Source organism: Grammomys surdaster, unplaced genomic scaffold (assembly GCF_004785775.1).
Source record: "Grammomys surdaster isolate TR1022 unplaced genomic scaffold, NIH_TR_1.0 125876, whole genome shotgun sequence".
In the NCBI taxonomy this organism is placed as follows: domain Eukaryota; kingdom Metazoa; phylum Chordata; class Mammalia; order Rodentia; family Muridae; genus Grammomys; species Grammomys surdaster.
The window spans coordinates 1,990,146-2,010,396 of NW_021620701.1; the positions used below are offsets into that span (position 1 = coordinate 1,990,146).

The following is a 20,251-nucleotide window of genomic DNA, read 5'->3' on the forward strand; positions in this document are numbered from 1 at the left end:
CCTTACGGCTTCCTGTGCGTGCGCTACGCGTCATCTTCCCGCGACGCGCTTCTGCGCCTCTGCGTTTCCGGCTCCTGGCGTGTCCGCGTGATTTTGAGCGAGTGCTGAAGAGCGGTGTGCTGTAGGGAGCTGGCGAAGTCTGGGGAGTCGTCCTGGGGATCGGGGTGCCTCGGCGGACCCTCGGTGCCCCGCGGAGGTAGGCGATGGCGGCTCCCGGTGGCGGCCCAGGCTCTGTTCGGACCTCACTGTGATCTCTGACATGCTGGACATTCTGCTCTGGGGCTTCCCAGGCTTCTCACGAGATTACTGAGCTTACCTGCCTCTGCGATTTAATTTTGCCTCAGGCTTTGCTCCTCAGTAGTCGCTCTCCTAGCCACCGCTGTCAGTCCCTGGAGCAATCCATTTTTCTCCAAGGCCGAGGACAGAATTCTGTTTTAGTGATTTGAGAATGGCCGAGTATTCGTCTCCGCACTACGCTCTACTCCTTTTGTGCCCATCGTGTCACGTTATGCTTAGAGACCCCGCTGAAATGACATTATTTCCAGGTAGAATTAAATATCTTCCCCTTCCATGTTCTCAGTACTCTTAATTACAGGGTTTATTTGATCACACCTTGTGTTGTCGTAATGCCTGTTATTCCGTGAATCCCAGTTTCTTAGGTCCTGACTTGGTCCAATGATTTTCCTTCCATTCGTTTTCATAGCATCTCGCTGTTTGTACTGTCTTCCCTCGCACGTCCCCGCCAATGGTGTTCTTCATTTGTGTAACTTAGCAAGCCACCGCTACTTATCACTTTCTTTCTTGAAAAGCTTTCATTTCTTGAAAAATACACTTAGGAGGTACTCTTCCTGGGACAGATCTATTCCGGTGCCTGGTTTGGTTTTGTTTTGTATCTAGTGAGCTAAGAATGGTTTTTGCAGATAAACATACTGTCTTATGTACAGTGATTTGGCTTGGAACTAAATGAAATAACCCTTGACCTCAAAGAATTGTATTTTCTTTCAACAACAACAAATGTGTTTGTGATTATTAGTGAATTTTTTTCTTGCTATGTCATTAACTATAGAATATCTTCTGTTTCGTCCATTGGTTGGGCCAAACCTAAAATATTTACCATCTGGCCCTTGATGGAAAGTGTTTGAGAACACCTGTTGGAAGGCAGAGAGTGATTTCCTAGGGACAGAATGATTTCCTGTGGTGACCTTAAGTAGGAAGTACATAGAGAGAAAGGGCATTCCTGGAATGTTGAAGCAAAAATGAGTGTGATGTGTTTAGTGAACTGTAAAATAAACAGTTGGTAATACAAGAGGTGAAGCTTAAAAGGCCAGAGAGGTGGGGCAGTGGGGTGGTGGGGCGGTGGTGGCACACGCCTTTAATCCCAGCACTTGGGAGGCAGAGGCAGGCGGATTTCTGAGTTCGAGGCCAGCCTGGTCTACAGAGTGAGTTCCAGGACAGCCAGGGCTACACAAAGAAACCCTGTCTCAAAAAGAAAGAAAAAAAAAAAAAGCCAGAGCAAAGGGAACCTTATGTGCTAAGGGGCTAGGAGTTTATTTCCTGAGTAGTGTTGGGTTTTGAGCACCACTGGTGACTCTTGGGAAGATGGGTGAGGGAGTCTAGGACACTTTCAGATGGTATAGCTTTTATTTCAGTAGTCAGAAAAGATGCACTTGAACTTGGGTTAAGTGGACTTAAAGTTTAGAAGTATTTGAGAGATTAAGGGATGGGGAGATGTCTTAGTAGATGAGAGGGATAAACTCCCCAGCACCCACATAAAAAGGAGAGCTTGGCCAAGTGTGCCTAGAATCCCAGTGCTAGGAGGCAGAGACTGGAGGATCCCCCAGGGTTGCTAGTCAGCATGGCTAGCTAGGCAGTATTGTCAGTTGGTGAGTTTCATGTTCAGTGAGCAACTTTATTCTGTCTCAGAAAATAAGATGCAGCACCATAGAGATGGACTGTCTGGCTCCTATATTCAAACACACACTTTTACACAAAGAGATATTTGAGAGATGAACTCTTTTTTTTTTTTAAAGATTTTATTTATTTTATGTATATGAGTATACTGTAGCTGTCTTCAAACACACCAGAAGAGGGCATCAGATCCCATTACAGATGGTTGTGAGCCACCATGTGGTTGCTGGGAATTGAACTCAGGACTTCTAGAAGAGCAGTCAGTGCTCTTAACCACTGAGCCATCTCTCCAGCCCGAGAGATGAACTCTTGATACTTCTTTGTGTCTTAGGGATGAGGAGGAAAGCTGAGTAGATTCCTAGTAGACACAATCGTTTTGAGTATTTGAAGGTGTAGGTCTTGTCTGTTTACTGCCCTTGTATTCTCCAGTGCTTTGAATACTATCTTATACGCTGTAGGTGGAAGTGAATGAACCTTGGTTTGCTCTGCTTCATCAAAAAAAAAAAAAAAAAGCAGTTAAAATAAGTCATACTGATTGCCTTGGTGCTGCTGATGTCCTCTTTGCAGGCTTTTCAGAATAGATGGAGAGCGTCGTCCCTGGAATCATCCATCCATCTGACACTCTTGACTACCTTCAGTCGAATGCTTCGCCTGTTAAGAACTTAGATTCTTTTTTTCTCCCTTATTCTGTCACTTTAGGTTTCCTCTATTTCAGTTTTCTTTCCTACAGTTTGAACCTTTCACGTTTAATTTTATGTCTTGTGCCAGCACATTATCTCTAATTTCATCTTAAGCTTCCACACTGGAGCATTAACTTTGTTTTCCTTTCTTCTTGGCATCTTTTGTCTTTTAGGAAGTCAAGTCTGTGGAGATAATGTTGTATTTCTAGTTCCTGTATTATTTCCTTTGACAAGAAAGTGGATGTTCCAGCCCGGCATGCTTTTCTGGTTCAGCTTCTGGAAGGTTGCGTCATATTTATTCTTAAGCCTTGCAGCCTGGTCTGGGAGGTTTAAGGATATACATATACAGCCTGTGTATGTAGATGGTGCAGTATGGTACCCCAGGTCTCCACGCTTCAAGTGTCTCTTCCATGATTCCAATGAAATGGTTTATTCATCATTAGTCTATAAAGTTCCACACAGCCTTTTGAAAGAAAGTGGAACGAAAATCATACTTGCATGGGGAAAGTTTATAAACAATATGTGCTTAAAATTTTGTTCTTTTTTTCAGGCCTAAGGCAGTCACTGAGGTTATTCTGAAATTAGTTCCAGACTATTGACCCTTGGATAACAGTGCGCTTACATGAAACCATGGCTGGTTATAAACCTGTAGCGATTCAAACATATCCTGTACTTGGTGAGAAAATCACCCAAGACACTCTGTACTGGAACAACTATAAGGTAAAGTGTGCGAGGAAATGAGGGAGGAGGGCTTTTGGACAGTTCTTAATCTGTTTATGCCAGTGTCTCCAGCTCATGCTGGCAGATCCACTAGCTAAAACTAATAGTGTGGGCGGATAATTGTTACCTATTGTTTCTTAGAGTTTCATGTCAAAGTTCATACCACTTAATTATTTTGACCATGAAGATGCTTAACACAGAACATGTGTGTAGTGGCAAATGAAACTGTAAAACTTGACTCTTATATGCAAGGAGACGTTCTTGCCTTTTCTTACTCTGAAATTAGATTCTTTGTACCTTCTAATAATGCTTACAATGACTGCATACATACATACATACATACATACATACATATATATATATATCTCCAAGAAAATAGAAAAAGTTTGAGATTTTGTTTAAGAAGTTTGTGGAAAAATGATATTTAATCAGACATAAAAATGGAAGAGGAGGCTGAGCTTTGCTCCCAATTAAAGCACACGTAACTCAGTTAATAGAGTGCTCTTCTGGTCGCACGAGGCCTGAGTTCAGCCTTGCACAAACCTATCTGGTCATGTAGTGTACGCCTGTAATCCCCACACTTGGGAGCCGGGGCGGGATGAGTTTGAGGGTACTCTCAACTACATGAGATTAAGACACTTGATGCTCTTGCAGAGGACCTGGGTTTAGTTTGCAGCACCCACAGTGGGCAGCTTACAGTTGCCTGTGACTCGAGTGCCAGAGGATCCAGTACCTTTTTTTTGGTTTCAGCAGGCACTTCACACTTGTGCACGTTTAGATAAGCAGATACACACATAAGATTTCAACAAAGAGCATAAATTAAAACCAAATAAGATAACGGTTTAGGTGCTGGTTTGCTCAGTTTATAGTGTCATAAATGAAAAAAAATTGAGGGAGGGAAATGACAATAACTGTCAACGGTTTTTAAAAAACATACTGCTTTTGGCTTTGTACTCATAGCTTGTAATAAAACATGCTTTCAAGAATTTGCTAAGACATATAGAAGTGTGTATTGAAGTATTCAGTGTAATATTGGAATTCTTGTAAAAATAAGCCCATTAGATGTGAATTGGCTCAGTAAAGCTAAATGTAGCTTTATAAAAATGGACAGTAAATGTATTGCTTATGTGCACGATAAAGTGGGTTAGCTGGTGTAAAATGACGCAGACCTGATTGTATGGTCTGATTGTCTTATTAACTTAGAGTCACGGATGGATGATGCTGGTACAGGCTTAGTTCTTTTCTTGTTGGGATTCAGAGTAAAATCAGCAGCTGAAGACTCATTGGCTTTCCAACTGTGGTTATTTCCTGTGTTGTCAACAGGGACAGTGTAGGGGAGGGTCATCGGACTGTTTTTTGCTTCACTCTCATTTCCTTTCCTCTTTCCCCTCATATTTCTATGTAATTACAGCATACTAGCTATTACTAAGGACTAAAGGAACCGCTCTGTAGGAAGTGATGTAATGCTTAAGTGTGACTTGCCTTTTTAACTCTGCCAATACTGTCTTGTTTTTTTATTAAGACCCCTGTTCAGATTAAGGAGTTTGGTGCAGTGTCCAAAGTAGACTTTTCTCCTCAGCCTCCGTATAACTATGCGGTCACAGCGTCTTCAAGAGTAAGTACAAAGCTAATGGCTTCGGTCTCGTTATGGGGTTTTCTGCTGAGCCAGCTACTGAAATACTGTTTTTATCTTACAGATCCACATTTATGGCCGGTACTCTCAAGAACCTGTAAAAACCTTTTCCCGCTTTAAGGATACAGCATACTGTGCTACTTTTCGACAGGATGGCCAGTTGCTTGTCGCTGGCAGTGAAGATGGTGTAGTTCAACTTTTTGATATAAGTGGGAGGGCTCCCCTCAGGCAGTTTGAAGGTCACACAAAGTAAGAGCCAATGTGATGTGTTTTGGTTTTAATTTGTTGTTTTTCTGTTGATAGCTCTGTCTGCATGCTTTTTAACACATATAGTTGTGTGAGGATTCTGTCTGTATGCACTTTTTATTTCTTATTGTTCTCAAAGAACTTAACCCGAGTTCCACCATTCAGTTCATAGAGCTTGTGACTAAAATGATGTGTTTTGATTTGTGATATTTTCCCGTGGATAAATTCAGTGTTCTAACTTTAGTTTCAGGGTTACTAAAGTCATCGCTGAAACTGCTACTGATTTCAAATATCAAAGTGGGTTTTTGTTTTGTTTTTGTTTTATATTTTTATTGCAAACTGTCAGGATGTTTGTACCCATCACTGAAACACTCAAAACTCTTTCAATGAGATTCTGCTCTATAACAAGTCTTTCTCAAGACTTTTGAAAGAGCTCTTTGTTTATGTTTTTTAAAAAGTACCTTTGCTGAGCTGGAGAGTTGGACGGCTCAGTGGTTAAGAGCACTGGCTGCTCATCCGTGGGCCCTGAGTTCAAGTCCCAGCACCCACGTGGTGGCTCACAGCCATCTCTAATGTGATCTAATGCCTTCCCTCTTCTGTCTGATGTTCTCTTCTGGCACATATATAAGTACTCATATACATAAAATACATGAATAAATCTTTTTTAAAAACTTCAAAAATTACTTTTGTTACAACATTTAGAACTTAATTTCATTAATTATTAGCATTCTATAAAATACAATGTAAGGCAGTTACTTAATATTCTTGCTAACCTAATAGTAACATAGTATTACATTTCAGAGTTTTCCTTAAGGAACACCTATTTAAAGATTTTTCTATTTCTCTTTTTCTTGCATAGACACTTTCTGCTTTCTGAAGTTGAGTATTTATTTATATGTGTGCCTCTTATATGTGTGTATTTGAGTGTGCACATGGAGTGGCATGCATGCGGAGGTCAGAGGTCAACATTCAGGAGTTGGTTCTCTCCTTTCACCATTGAGGTCCCAGAGACGAAACTCATTTTACCCAGGGAATGAGTCATCTTGCTGGACTGAACCTCATAGATCTTTTTTAAATCTATAAAGGAACATTTTACATTAGATATGAACAGTAGTTTTCCCCTTGGTTTGTAATCTGTTGACTTTTGATCTTTCAGAGCAGTTCATACAGTAGATTTTACAGCTGACAAATATCATGTGGTCTCTGGAGCTGATGACTATACTGTTAAATTATGGGATATTCCAAACTCCAAAGAAATTCTGACATTCAAAGACCATTCTGATTACGTGAGGTGTGGCTGTGCCAGCAAACTGAACCCAGACCTTTTTGTAACAGGTTGGTGATCTATTTCTACTTCACTGCTGTAGATCCTCTTTGGGTAGAGGGGTTTTAAGTGCTTATTGATAGAGCTGGGGGTGTATAGTAATGGTAGAACACTAGCCTAGGATGTATGAGAGCTAGTTCTAGCCTAGAATGTATGCATTCTTAGCCTCATAAATAATCAAATAATAAGGTTTTGAATAAAGTCTGCTATTTTTTCTTCTTCTTCTCTTGATAGTGGGTTGTGTTGTCCTCTAAATGTGTTTGGGAATAGTTTCAGGGTGGCTTGAAAGTATCATAGATGTCAGATGTAGTGGGCTCATGGTACCCTGGTTATCAGAGAGCCAGCTGTAGCAGCCACACAGCACTGTGAGCTGTGTAGTAGGCACAGCTCAGTTTGTGTAGGTACCTACTGTCTTGATTCTCAGGTGGAGTCATGGTGACAGGAGTCTGAAGGTCAGAGTCAGATGTGTGTAATATTATACGGTACTGCAGAAACAGTAGTAGTAGAAGATTTGGAAGTACTAACTATGAATTGTGTGTGTGTTTTCAAAAAATCTCATGCAATGTGTTTCTCCTTTTAATCTTAATGTATGGATAGACAAACTTTATTTTAAAGAACAAAATGTAGGTAATGCAAACATTGGCATTTCAGGGTCATATGATCATACTGTGAAGATGTTCGATGCCCGGACAAATAAAAATGTTCTCTGTGTGGAGCATGGGCAGCCCGTGGAGAGTGTCCTCCTTTTCCCCTCTGGAGGTCTTCTGGTGTCTGCAGGTATTGCTTTTCAAAATAGCTTTCACCACTATTGTTGGTCTCAAATAGATTAGATTTTTCTTTTGTAAATTATTGGTGTTCACCTGAGCTTATGTATGTAAGCTGTTGCTCTGTTGGTAGGTGGGTTGGGCCAGTAGTTGTCACCTACTGTATCTGACTCCCACTGAGACTGTGCTGGTGTCCGAATGTCATCTCTAATGCCTTAGACAGTCCTGCCAGCTGGTTTGTGTTCTGTTTACACTTACGTAAATAAATGAAGCAATGTCAACTAGTTTGTCCAAGGCAACACTGAGTGGCAGGCCTGAAGTCCTGGAATGTGAGAACTTGATAGGTTAGGTATGTGTCCCATGTGACCCCAGAAGTCTACTTCTGTTAGTCCAGAGAAGAAATCTGTAGCTTTGGCAGCCTTCCCCCTGGTGTGGAATCATGCTGGTCTCCTTTCCTGTGTCTCCTGACAAGTTCCTGTCCAGTAAACAGCACATGTGCTGGAGAAGATATAATGGAGAATTAAATAGGCCTTATACACTTCCATTAAACTGGAGTCAAGAGGAATTTGGCTGTGTTTACTAAAATGAACTTTATAATCATAATTCTTCATTTGTCACTAAAGCAGAAGTGTTGATATCAGAAGAATGTATTCATCTGACACTATATAGCTTTACATTTCTTCTTTTTAAAAAAAAATCTTTTATACATTTTCTGGTACCAGTTTAATTTAAAATTCTTTTTTATGCCATTGTCAGACATAACTCTTTTTCTTGTTTTAAGAAGTGGAAATGAAACCAAGTTGGATGGGGAAGATGGAGATCTGTAGACCGATCTCCTCTGTCACCGGCTATCCGTGTGACCTTAGGGAGCCCTTTCACACCCCTGTGCCCTGAGGAGGAGGAGGAGGAGGAGGAAGTGCATTAGATGAGTAGCTGTAAACTGACCCTTCTCACTAGCTAGCTCCACATTCGAACGGGATGAGCCGTGTGTCCGCCCACACTGTGAGCCGCGTCGGCCCAGGCAGCTCAGGTCCTCAAACGGGGCCGATGAGAACCCCTCCTCCCCACGCACGCGCTTTTCTGTCTTTCCTAGTCCACTTGCACTTGGTGTTTTCTTGAAAACACAGTTTATGTGCATAGGTGGTCTGCCTGCTAGTGTGTCTGTGTACTACATCATGCAGTGCCCTAATAGGTCAGAAGAGGGCGTCAGATTCACTGGAACTGCATTTATGGATGGCTGTGAGTTACCATATGGATACTCGGAACTGAACCCAGGTCCTGTGCAAGATTAGCAAGTGCTCTTAACTGCTGAGCCATTTCTCCAGCTCCTAAAATTATATTCTTTGAATCATAGGGTTATATTACCTATTAAGGATCTTTTTGATTCTTAGAATAAAATTCCTGGGATGTCTTTTTACTTTGGGGGGCTCATAAAATTTTTAGCCCAGGAGTATTGGCTCACACATTTAATCCCAGCACTTGGGAGGCTGAGGCAGGCAAATCACAAGTTGAGGTTAAACTGGGCTACATAGTACAATTCAAGGTCAGCTAAGGCTGCAGTGTGAGCCTGTCAGACAAAGGGACAGGACGTGTGGGGATCCATGGGAGGCAGGAGGAATGCTGTAAGTTCAAGGCCAGCTTGGTCTACATAGTGAGTCCTAGGACAGCTAGGGCTACAACTACATTATTTCCATAGCTGTACAGTAGTCCTTAAGTTTGTTTTTATTAATCTGTTCTATTAATGTGTACATGGGTGGAGTTCAAAGGGCAACTTTCAGGAGTCAGCTGTCTCCTACCATGTGATCCCAGGGATCAAACTCCAGTCTCCAGGCTTGGTGGGAAGCGCCTTTTCCTGCAAGATGGCTATCTTACAGTGAATTTGTTATACTCTTCTTTAAAACAAATATTTTCAGTTTCCTATTTGTTTTGCTGTGCTTAAAATAAGCAGTAACTTAGTCATGGTAGCATTCCTGTGAGGGGCTCCTGAGTACCACAGGCAGTGCTGGCTGCTGCTTAGTGCCCAGCCTAGGGAGCTCCAGAGAGAAGTGCTTCTTAGATCCTTATCGTTCTGAGCATATAGGCAGAATATCAAACTGCGGGTTATTTCTCTCCACAGGAGGCCGTTATGTTAAAGTCTGGGACATGTTAAAAGGAGGACAGCTGCTTGTGTCTTTGAAAAATCATCACAAGACTGTGACATGTTTGTGTCTGAGCAGCTCTGGACAGAGGCTGCTCTCCGGCTCACTGGATAGGTAGCATTTTAACTTTCTTGTCCATCATTGTTAGGATTTGCTATTTGAGAAATTGAGTTATTTTAGCAATATTTGTGTTAAAAGATCTTCTAATGGTTTTCATAGAGGATAAAAATCTATTGCTTTGGACATAGTTTGACCTTCTATATTTACATACAACTACTTGTTTTTCCCCAGAAATAACTTTATCTATTACTTTAACTTACATACTTGAGTACCACTGGCCTTTTGAAATAGTCTATTTTCCTATAGTTTCTTTTAAAGTCGTTTTATATATATACACACGTGTCTTAGAATTTTTATTCTGAAGATATATTTCATTCTATGTTACATTTTTTAAAATTTAAAACCTCAGCCAGAAGTTTTGGCCCACACATTTAATCCCAGCATTTGGGAGGCGGAGATAGGTGGAACGCTGTAAGTTCAAAGCCAGCTTGGTCTACATAGTGAGTTCTAGGACAGTTAGGGCTAAAGAAAGACCCTGTGTCAAAACAAAACAAACTAAAAATATTAACAGCTCATATGAATACTTCCTGCATTAGTGGTGCAAGCACTATGGTTTTCAATGGATGATTAGGGCACAGAGACCAAGGGTTGGGCTAGAGTGTGTACCTATGTGCTCAGGGCCCGAGCGTCAGCATGAAAATAGCCAAGTCAAGGTTTCTGCTTTCGATGTTCTAAAACTGTCGTCAGATGAGCCCATAGCACAGACTGCATGTGTAATTTTAAATGATTTAGTAGCCACATTTAAAGAGGTTAAAAATCTAAAAATTGCTTTTAGTAACATATTTCATGTACTCCATTATCTAACATAAAGTAAAATTTATAATACATGGGTTGTTAGTTCAACATGTAATCTGACTACTTACTTAGTAAGATACTAGATATGAATATTGTTTCTAAAATGTATGCCATAGTATAATATTTTATAAAAGTTTCTATAGTTTTTAAATGTACCCCATTTTCTTTAGCTACATGTCAAGGGTTCAGTAGCCACATGTAGCTGATGTCCACAGTGTTGTGGGACTTACTTTTTCTATTGGTTATTTTGTCTCTAGGCTGCCATTTCTTTCCTGCTTTTAAGAAATTTTTTTTTCAATGCTATTGCCATGCAGGGGATGGAGGCCAGAGCTGCTGCTGCTGTGCCCCAGTGGAGGGTGTGCCGGGGACCCTGCTCTGGGGCTCACTGTGTCTGCTCACTGACCTTGTGTTTTCACGCCTCTATCCTATCTTCAGATGACATGGGGTCAACTGTCCTTTAGTTTTATAAATGTGTAGTCAGTCTGTATTCAAACCTGGTTAGTGCTCAAAACTGCTCTTCAGGGAGCTTGGTGATGAAGTACTTTGTAATTAATATCATGTCAATGTTTTTTATGGACAGTATAAAATTTAATATTCATATAGTTTGCTAAAAACAGAGACTTTATATTTTTTTCACGCACGCATTTCTGAGGTGACTTCTGAGCTTTCTTTTTCATAGGAAAGTTAAAGTCTACAGCACCACATCCTACAAAGTCGTCCACAGCTTTGACTATGCGGCTTCAATCTTGAGTCTGGCACTTTCTGTAAGTGATTTCAGCTCTTTTCAAGTTGTTACAAACCTTGCTTATGAAGTAAAAGTAAAATGGACTCTCTGGGGTCTTACCTTTGGGTTTAAGTAAGGCACATAAGCTTGTTTGAGTCAAGACAATTGGTAAGGCGTGTCATTTCTTGATAACTGAGTAGTTCGCTCGTTCGTGGTGGTACTGACTGCTGTAATGGTAGTACCTTGGCTGGGCTAGGAAGTTGTTAGCTCTTTCTTCAGCAAATGCAAGGGCGCTGCAGCACCTGAGAAGGGCTGGCTTCAGAAACGGTGGAGAGGGAGGAGCTGCAGAGTGAGCACTGTGCTTCCTAGAATATTCACTGTCAGGTTTCAGGAGACACATTTGGGCAAGAGGATAATTGAATATGTTATAAGGAAGTCTCGCCAGGCGGTGATGGCGCACACCTCTAATCCCAGCACTTGGGAGGCAGAGGCAGGCGGATTTCTGATTTTGAGGCTAGCCTGGTCTACAGAGTGAGTTAGAGAAACCCTGTCTCGAAAAAAAAAAAAAAAAAAAAAAAAAGGAAGTCTCAACACAGAGAGGAAAAGTAAAGAGAAGATATTGTGGGAGCCAGCTTACTAAAGTCATAAGGTCCTTTTTGCATTCAGAGAATATAAAAAATTACTTTGGAACTTGTCAAGATGCCATTAGCATCTTATTAGCATGCTCAGCCAGCATCAAGGTTCTCACTGGCAGTGCTGTGTGAGGATAAGAAGGCCTGTCCGGAAAGTGATACCCTGGAAGAAAAAGTGATTTTGCTCTAACAATTTGGATAGATCATTGTTAGGAGTGTGTTGGCATTGAGTGGAACTGTGGGTGACAGGGTAAGTAGCAGACATGATGTAAATGCTGTTTTGAGTTAAAGGTACTATAAAATGTTGGTTAAAGTAGATTGATTTTTCTGATTACCATCAGCATCAAGATGAGACGATAGTTGTAGGAATGACCAATGGAATACTGAGCGTTAAACACCGGAAGTCTGAAGCAAAAAAGGAGTCTCTTCCGAGGAGAAGGAGGCCTGCATATCGAACCTTTATTAAAGGAAAAATTTACATGAAGCAACGGGTGATTATGTGTTTTTTTTAAATCATTTTTAAAATGTGACATTTCTTAGAAGGGTCAGTCCCACCTGTTCCTGGACTTTACTGTAAAGTATGATTTACCTAATACATACATTTACTTTGCTTCTTGCCCCATTAAAGTTGGCAGATGGCTGGACACTATTGAAGAATAATGGGGAACAGGGACTACTTTCTTAATACCTTGGATCATGTAGTAATAAAGTGCGTTCTCATCTTCAAAATAGTATGTGTCACCTACTCTCTGATTTGGTCCTCTAAATGGCACAAAGCTGTCATGTCTCCCTAGTGTTACAGAGGGCCGAGTTGTAAAGTTTCACTGACCCAGGAGCTCATTAGAGGTGTGAAGGTTAGATCTCAGTCTCTCTGCCTTGTTTTCACTTCTCTTTATATGCAGTCATACTGCCTGCCTTATTCAAATTTTATCTGTCTGTCTGTCTTTCTACTTATTTCCTTTAGTAATTTTGCTCAGAATAGAGCCACTTGGATATGTATAAGCTAAAAATCATAAGTATAACCATATTAACACGGGAAAGTGTAAAATCATAAGTATGACCATATTAACATGGCAAAGTATCACTTAGCTTATCAGCATAGGAACATTATTTGTGGTGCAGTGTAAAAGCATCCTGACTTTAACATGTATCACTTTATTATGAAAACACTGATTTTTAATGTGTAGGGACCAACTTTCTTCCTCTATAAATTTTGCTCTTTCATTCAGGATGACATCATGGTCAGTAGGCCAGCAAAGAAGCACCTAGAATGGTATGACAGGGATCTGAAAAGTTTTCGGATCTCAAAGGCCCTCGACAGAGTCCTTGAGGTGAGTGAGAGATATTTTTTCACTTAATTTTTAATTGTGTTTGCAGTGCTCATGTATTCCGTCTGTTCATGTGCAAAAATCATGACAACTTGGGGACCAAAGGGGTTTCAGCTTACAGCTTATATAGATTGTTTATATATTTTATTATTATATATTTATATTTAATTATATAATTGTATATAATTTATACCTAATTATATTATATATAAATATATAATACTTACGTTGTAAATATTATAATTTATATATTATAGTTTATACTCATGAAGTTGGAAGTCAGGGCAGGGGCAGGAACCTGGAGGCAGGAACTGCAGCAGAGGCCATGGAGGAACACTGCTGACTGGCTTCCTCCCAGTGGCTTGCTCAACTGCTTTCTTGTACAACCCAGAACCACCTCCTAGGGATGGCATCACCCAAGTGGGCTGGGCCCCTACATCAAGGAAATGCTCCATACACTTGCCCACAGGCTGGTATAATGGAGGTAGTTTTCAACTGAAGTTCCCTCTTTGCCAATGAACTCTACTTATGATAAGAAAAAAAAATTGTCCAAGATAGGGGTCCGTTACTGAACTGGGAGCTTACCAGGTAGCTGGATTGACTGGCCAGTGAGCCCCCAGGACCCTCTTGTTGCCTCCTCGCCCTGGGGTTATAGATGTGTGTTCCTGTGCCTAACTACTGAGGAGCACTTAAATAGTCATTTTAACCTCTGTGGTGTGGCCTCCTATCCCAGCACTTGGGAGCCTGAGGCAGGCAGATCACAAGGTTAGGCTGGGCTACGTAGTAAAACTCAAGGTCAGCTAAGGCTGCAGTGTGAGCCTGTCAGACAAAGGGACAGGACATGTGGGGATCCATTAGTGATGGGCTTATGATTTCCCATGACTTGGGGTTGTGAAGATGAGCCTGCCGTTTACTGCGGATAGTGACATTTTCTGTCTGTCCTTTCGGATGTACTGACTCTGAACCTTTTTCTAGCCTAACTGTGTGATAAAGACCCCTGAGGTTACAGTTTCCATCATAAAAGAACTGAATCGGAGAGGCGTCCTTGCCAACGCTCTCGCAGGTCGGGACGAGAAGGAGATTACCCGGGTCCTTAACTTTTTGATAAGGTAGGTGTGTTTCACTTGGACTTTGTGGCTTAGGTCCTCCATTATTGCCCAGTGAGAGGCACCTGTCTTTTAGTTTGCTCTTCTGTTTTAGGGATTTGATTTTTCTTTTTTTAAGGCTTATAAGATTTCGTTAACAAGTTTTGCTTTGCAGGAATCTGTCTCAGCCGAGATTTGCCCCTGTGTTGATTAATGCTGCTGAAATCGTGATCGGTAAGTAGCTGTGAACCGCAGACATTTCAACATGCATCTGAAGGCTGAAGACTTGGGACTGGAGAGCTTGGGGTGTGGGGGGGTGTGGGGAGCACTTGTCCAGCATGCCAGGCCCCTCAGTTTGAGCTTCAGTATGTTAATAATAATAATAATAATAATAATAAAAAATTAAAGGACCTGAAACAGAAAACTCAGAGGTGTCGGTGCAATTACAATGTGGTAAACTGTTAGAGTGGCAGATTTGAGTTGACTGGACTAGAATAATTACACTTTACAAAAGTTTTCCCATAAACATCTCTAACGATGATGTCTGTTCTGTTTTCCTTATGTTCTCCATTGCACATCTCTCGGAATGGCTCTCTCTGCTGAGTTTGTGTGGTGCTTGAAGCCTGTGCCTACTACCCACAGGATAGAAAGCAGTCCCCTTAACGACCAAAAGCCCAACTGATATTTACATAAAGCAAAAAACACCTGAATAAACCATGCCCCCAGAAAGAACAGGAGGATAAGGATGGAGGGCGTGCATAGGGTAAGCTAGGAATTTAAATCAGTAAAGGGAAAAAAATCAATAAATAAGGGAAGTTAGTAAGAAGAGAGAGAAGGAGCAAGACAGGAAAAAGAGAAAGTGCTTAGGACGAGAGCCTGAAACAGTGAGGAGGGGCAGGGGAGTCCAGTCGGGGCCACCGTGTCTCCTGCTGACATGAGGTGGCTGTTGCTCTGCCGAGGTCCTGTCAGTGCACCTTTGTGTCAGTAGTGTGGGTCATGCAGTGTCTATCGGCAGGCTGCATGGTGAGCCAGAGAACCACCATGCTGGATGCACTTTACACAGAGGTACTCTAGCAGTTCTAACGTGGGTGTGGAAACATCAAGTCATGGTTGAATTTCTGTGAAAAGTCTCGGGCTCGGAAAGTCTAGAAGGCAGTCAGGCCCAATGGACCTGTGCTGGGCATCTGCACTGCCAGAGCCATCCTGGGTGCTCTGGCCAGGGGGGTCTGTGGTGCAGCCCCTCACCACTGAACTCCCCTGCACTTGCTCTCTTTCCCGCTGGCAGTTCTCAGCTGCACTGAAATGTAGAGGAGAGTGTCCCAAGTCCAAGTGGCTACTCTCTTACCCAGTAGAGTGCAGAGGCCTTTGGGGCTTGGAAATAAGAGATGCAGGGGCTCCCACCTCCCTGACTGGAAGAGATTAGTAACATAGTATGGTTCCCTCATATGACAAGTGAGAACAAGCTAAGATGTGCAGGGGCCCCTGTCTCCAGCCTTTGCTTGCTGGGTGAATCTCAGCTCTCTTTTTTTCTCGAGTGCTTGGTTAAGTAACTGAAACTCACTGAAGCCATCCTTTCTTCTCTTCCTTAAAGCCACAAGGAAGAGAATCACCCTGTCTGTTTTTGAGGACGTAGGATAGAGTCCTTCATTTTGCTTACAAATCTGAAGTTCAGTGTTTGTGGCTTGCACTTGGTCCTGCCTGCTGTTTACTGTGGCATGCCCACATGCTCCAGCCTTTTCCTGTGGTGCATCTCTTCCTGCAGCCTGCAGCTGATGCTTTGTTTCAGGCTTGCCCGAGGTCAACACTGGTGTCTTCCTCTGTCACTCGCCAGCTGTGTTTTGGAGACTGGTTCTCTCTTTGAACCTGAAGTTCACCGTTGAGCTCAGCTAGTGGTCTTGGGGCTGGGGATACAGCTGTCTGCCAGGTGGTCAGTGTAGTTTTTTTCCTTTTTTAATGGATGCTGGGAATCAAGTTCAGGCACAACTTGCAAAGTACGCACCTAACCCACAGTCATTCCCTCAGCTCCCAGTCATCTAAGTTTTAACATGAAAGTAAGACTCCCTGCCCTTTATTTTGTGTAATTACTTCTTTTCAAAATGCATTTAATCAAATGTATTGTTATGCTCCCTGTAAATCACAAATTAATTATTAAAAGTACTGGTATTCAGTGTCTTAATGTAATTTTTCTAAATATTGATTTCACTTACAGAAAATGTTTTTAGTAATGTATTTTCTGTCCCCCTTTAGATATATATTTACCTGTGATTGGCCAGTCATCAGTAGTTGATAAAAAGTTTATAGTACTTCAAGGACTTGTAGAAAAAGAAATTGATTACCAAAGAGAACTCCTAGAGACCTTGGGGATGATGGACATGCTGTTTGCTACCATGACACGGAATAACAGCGCTCCTGTGTCGGAGCATGTGCCTGCTGAACTCCCAGAGGAGAAGACGGAGTCACCAACACAGCCCAGTGACACTGACAAGAACTCCTAACCGGGCATTGTTTGACTCTGTTAATTACATAGAAGAAAGCAGCTTTAATACACTCAAAAGGATAATTGACAGAAGTTTTATGGAAGAGACTGGATTAATTAAAATTGGGACATAAGTACCTGTTTCAAGATGTGGTTTTCCATGTATTTGATTTATTTTGTGTCGTCTTCAGCTAGAAGATCTTAGTTGTGTTGGTCACAGTGTCTGTCGACCTCAGATGAGTTGATACTGACCTTAATGGGACCAGAGTCTCAGTTGCCGTGGGGCCTTGTGACCCTCTGGAGAAGGTTTCAAGCAGACGGAGTCCTGCCAAGCGGACAGAACCTTGGTTTTGTTTTCTGCGTCTAGCCTGGAAAATATTGTGAACAAACAGCAACAAAACATCCTTCTCTGTCCTCAGTGCCCTGGGGAGCTTTCCATCCCTCTTGCTGGTCTTCGAAGTCTTGAGTCTGCTTTCATCAGCTGCTCATGGGACTGTCTTCCATGTGTGGCGGATCACTGAGGATTGCCCCTGGAAGTGCGTTTAGGGCCTGCTGAGTCTGTTTTGTCGTCTACAATTGTGCCTGACACCAGTGGTTTCTTTAGCCTTCCTGTCCAGAGAGATCTGACTGAACCGACTCCCCTCCTCAGCCTGCTGCCTTCCTTCCGTCCTCCCCGTGCTTCAGCTGTCTGTCCTGTCCTTTACAGTGCAGGCCTTTCAGCCTGCATGTGTTCTATCTTGTATGTGTAACCCTCTAACAATTCTCTTAGCTGTACTTAACACTTCATTTTCTCTCTTATTCATTTTGTGGGTCAGACTCAAACAGCAGCAGTTTGCTTTGAAAATGTATGTTTCTAAAAGTTCATTGTAAATTATATTTTTTTATAAAGAGTTTCTTTTCTTCATGGCTTTCTGAGGTGTATCAATTCCTGTTGGACAGTCAATGGCTTTGACCAGCATGCTGACTACGTAGCTGTTACTTCCTACCTTCCTTCAGTGACCCCACTTACGTTAATAACGTCTCTGGTGAAGGCATCTTGAGCTGAAGAAATCCTTGGGGAAAGATTTGTAATGATTCTGCCTTATAATCTCAGTTTTGTAAATTTAAGGTTTTTCTTCTTTTTTTGCCCAAGACAGGGTTTCTCTGTGTAGCTTTGGCTGTCTTGGAAGTCACTGTGACTAGACTGGCTTTGAACTCAGAGATCTGCCTGCCTTTGGCTCCCAAGCACAGGAATTAGAGGTGTGTAAGTTTAGGTTTTCTTAAAGCATAAGGGGTACATTTAGAGTGTTCTGGTGTGGACACATGTTCAGCAGTAGGGTACAGTGTCCTTCAGTGAGCTGAGGCAGTTCTTCAGTGTTGAGTTGAGAAGTTACAACATTAGTCAAAATGAGAGGCTGTGCTTTTAGTTGAGAAAGTTGATGATTTACTTAAGTAAAACCATTTAAATAACTTGTTAGGTATGCAGAGAGCTCCCACTAGCAGTTGTGCGTCTGCTGGAAGCTGTAGCTGATGTCTCCTGGGCACCTCTGCAGGGTTTCTTGGCCCCCAGATCATTTAATTCTTGTCACAGTTATCTGAGGGTTGAATCATTCTCTTAGAACATTGAATTAAAGTCACTGGACTCCCCAAGCTGGTGTCCTTATCACTCTGGCACTGGGCTGGCCTGTGAGAGCCCTACTACTCATTCCTTTGACAAACTCAGAGTGCTGCAGCTCCTGTATAGCAGTTACAAACCCTTAAAAGGATCAGGGAGCATATCCCACAGTCCTCAGTACAATTATGTTCACAAGTTGGGTTAAAGACCGGGCCTCTTCAGGTAATCCTGGCTGTCCTGGAACTCACTGTGTAGACCAGGCTGGCCAACCTCGAACTCAGAGATCCACATGCCTCTCAGTCTTCCAAGTGCTGGGAGTTAAAGGTGTGCACCACCACAGCTCAGGAGTTGTTTTTATATTCATTGAAACTATTACTTGCTATGTGAAGTGTTTTAACATAATGACGTGTTTCAATATGTAATGTTGGCCTTAAGAGTCAAATGCCTGATCAAGTTTTTACTTGTGATTTTTAGTTGGGAAGTATTTTATATTTTACTATTGATGCAAAAATAATTGTTGCTGAGAACTTAGTCATTTATGCTTAATTTATTATGTTAATTCAGATTTCAACATATGGAAAGGATTGCTTGTTTCCAGTCAAATTTATTAAATGTCTGTGCTTTTAAATTGCTGAAACAACTGATGTCAAATGGAACCATTAGAAACTTTGTTTATTGAACTTAGGTGAATTCTGCCAAATGTTAATTAAAGACTCCCTTGATCATGATTATTAAAATGAAGTAGTTTCTCAGTGGGATACTTCCAAGTTAAAAAGTTTTTTTTTAAAGTTTGAGTATCTCTAACTTTAACAAGTATCCATGAATAGTTTTTAATCTTTGAGCAGTGTGCCTCTGAGAAGTTAACATCATTTGCTGCCAGCTGGTGTTAAATGCATATCTATGAAGTAGCGATGAAGATGATTTATGGGCAGGGCTCACCACATGAGCTGTGTGAGAGGACGGAAGCATTAGGAAGGTTGAGAACCTAGGAGAGCTCTAGGGAGGCTGGGATGCTATGTTGGGGTCTTCAGCAAAGAAAGCTGGTTTCCAGGATGCACCTTAATATAAAAAAAAAAAAAAATGAAGCCAATGATGGCCACGCCTCACCATATAGGAAAATTGTCTTAGTTCCTGCTGACTTTCCATTATCTTGTCTATACTCCTCCATGAAGTTCTTATGGAACTCTCATTCATTACACATGCACACATGCACATACACACACACACATATATATACATATATGCATACGTATGTATGTGTGTATGTATGTATGTATATGTGGATGTGAGTGGATTTTAAAACCAAATAACCAAAGACTCCCTGATCCTGACATGCAAATCCAGAGGTTATAGAAATGAACAAAACAGTCAAAAGTCCTTATTCTTCCAGCTAACACTGTAATTGAGGGAAAACTCGGGTAAAGTATAGAGTGGATCAGGTGTGCTAAATGATGCGGAGGACAGCCAGATGTGGGGTGGACTGAAATGCTTTCAACTGGTGTCAGAGTGAGCTTGAGGAATTGTCTCCATGGTTGGCCCTTGAGCATATCTATGGGGCATTTTCTTGACTATTAATTGATGTTGGAGGGCCCAGCCATTACTGTGGGTGGTGCCATTACTGGGCAGAGCGTGTGTGTGTGTGTGTGTGTGTGTGTGTGTGTGTGTGTGTGTATGTGTGTATGAGAAGGGTAGCTCTGAGCCTGGGAGCAAGCCAGTAAGCTGTGTCCCTCCACCTCTACCTCTGCTTCATGGTTTCCCTTGATGATGCACTGTAACCTGTGAGCCAAATAAACCCTTTTCACCCTAAATTGGTTTTGGTCAATGTTTTATCACAGCAAGAGAGAACAAACTAGGGCAGCTGGCATTGAAGGCTGCCAGGTGGTCCAAAATAATTGAAGAGAAAGCATGGTGAATTCATACAAAGGCATGACTGATGATAGACTGAACTCTGCCTATAAGTGTATGAGGTCCGTTGAATTTTGGTTTACATACTAGAGAGAGATTGTGCTAGAAACGTTAAAGGTGTTGGAGGATTTTTTTTTTTTTAAAAGGAGATTGGCACATGCAATTGTGGAGGCTAAGTC

General features: G+C 41.8%; 1 protein-coding gene across 1 annotated transcript; it reads left to right on the forward strand.

Annotated features, from left to right (window-relative positions):
* The first annotated feature begins 82 nt into the window (after nucleotides 1-82).
* Nucleotides 83-18,925, forward strand: Utp15 (UTP15 small subunit processome component). The gene is made up of 13 exons (XM_028790220.1): nucleotides 83-196; nucleotides 3,139-3,308; nucleotides 4,831-4,923; nucleotides 5,006-5,190; nucleotides 6,344-6,522; nucleotides 7,163-7,288; nucleotides 9,392-9,527; nucleotides 11,008-11,092; nucleotides 12,026-12,175; nucleotides 12,914-13,015; nucleotides 13,988-14,121; nucleotides 14,273-14,331; nucleotides 16,345-18,925. The coding sequence occupies exons 2-13, from the start codon at nucleotides 3,219-3,221 to the stop codon at nucleotides 16,590-16,592; spliced, it is 1,587 nt and encodes a 528-aa protein (XP_028646053.1). The 5' UTR covers nucleotides 83-196; nucleotides 3,139-3,218; the 3' UTR covers nucleotides 16,593-18,925.
* The last annotated feature ends 1,326 nt before the right edge of the window (nucleotides 18,926-20,251 follow it).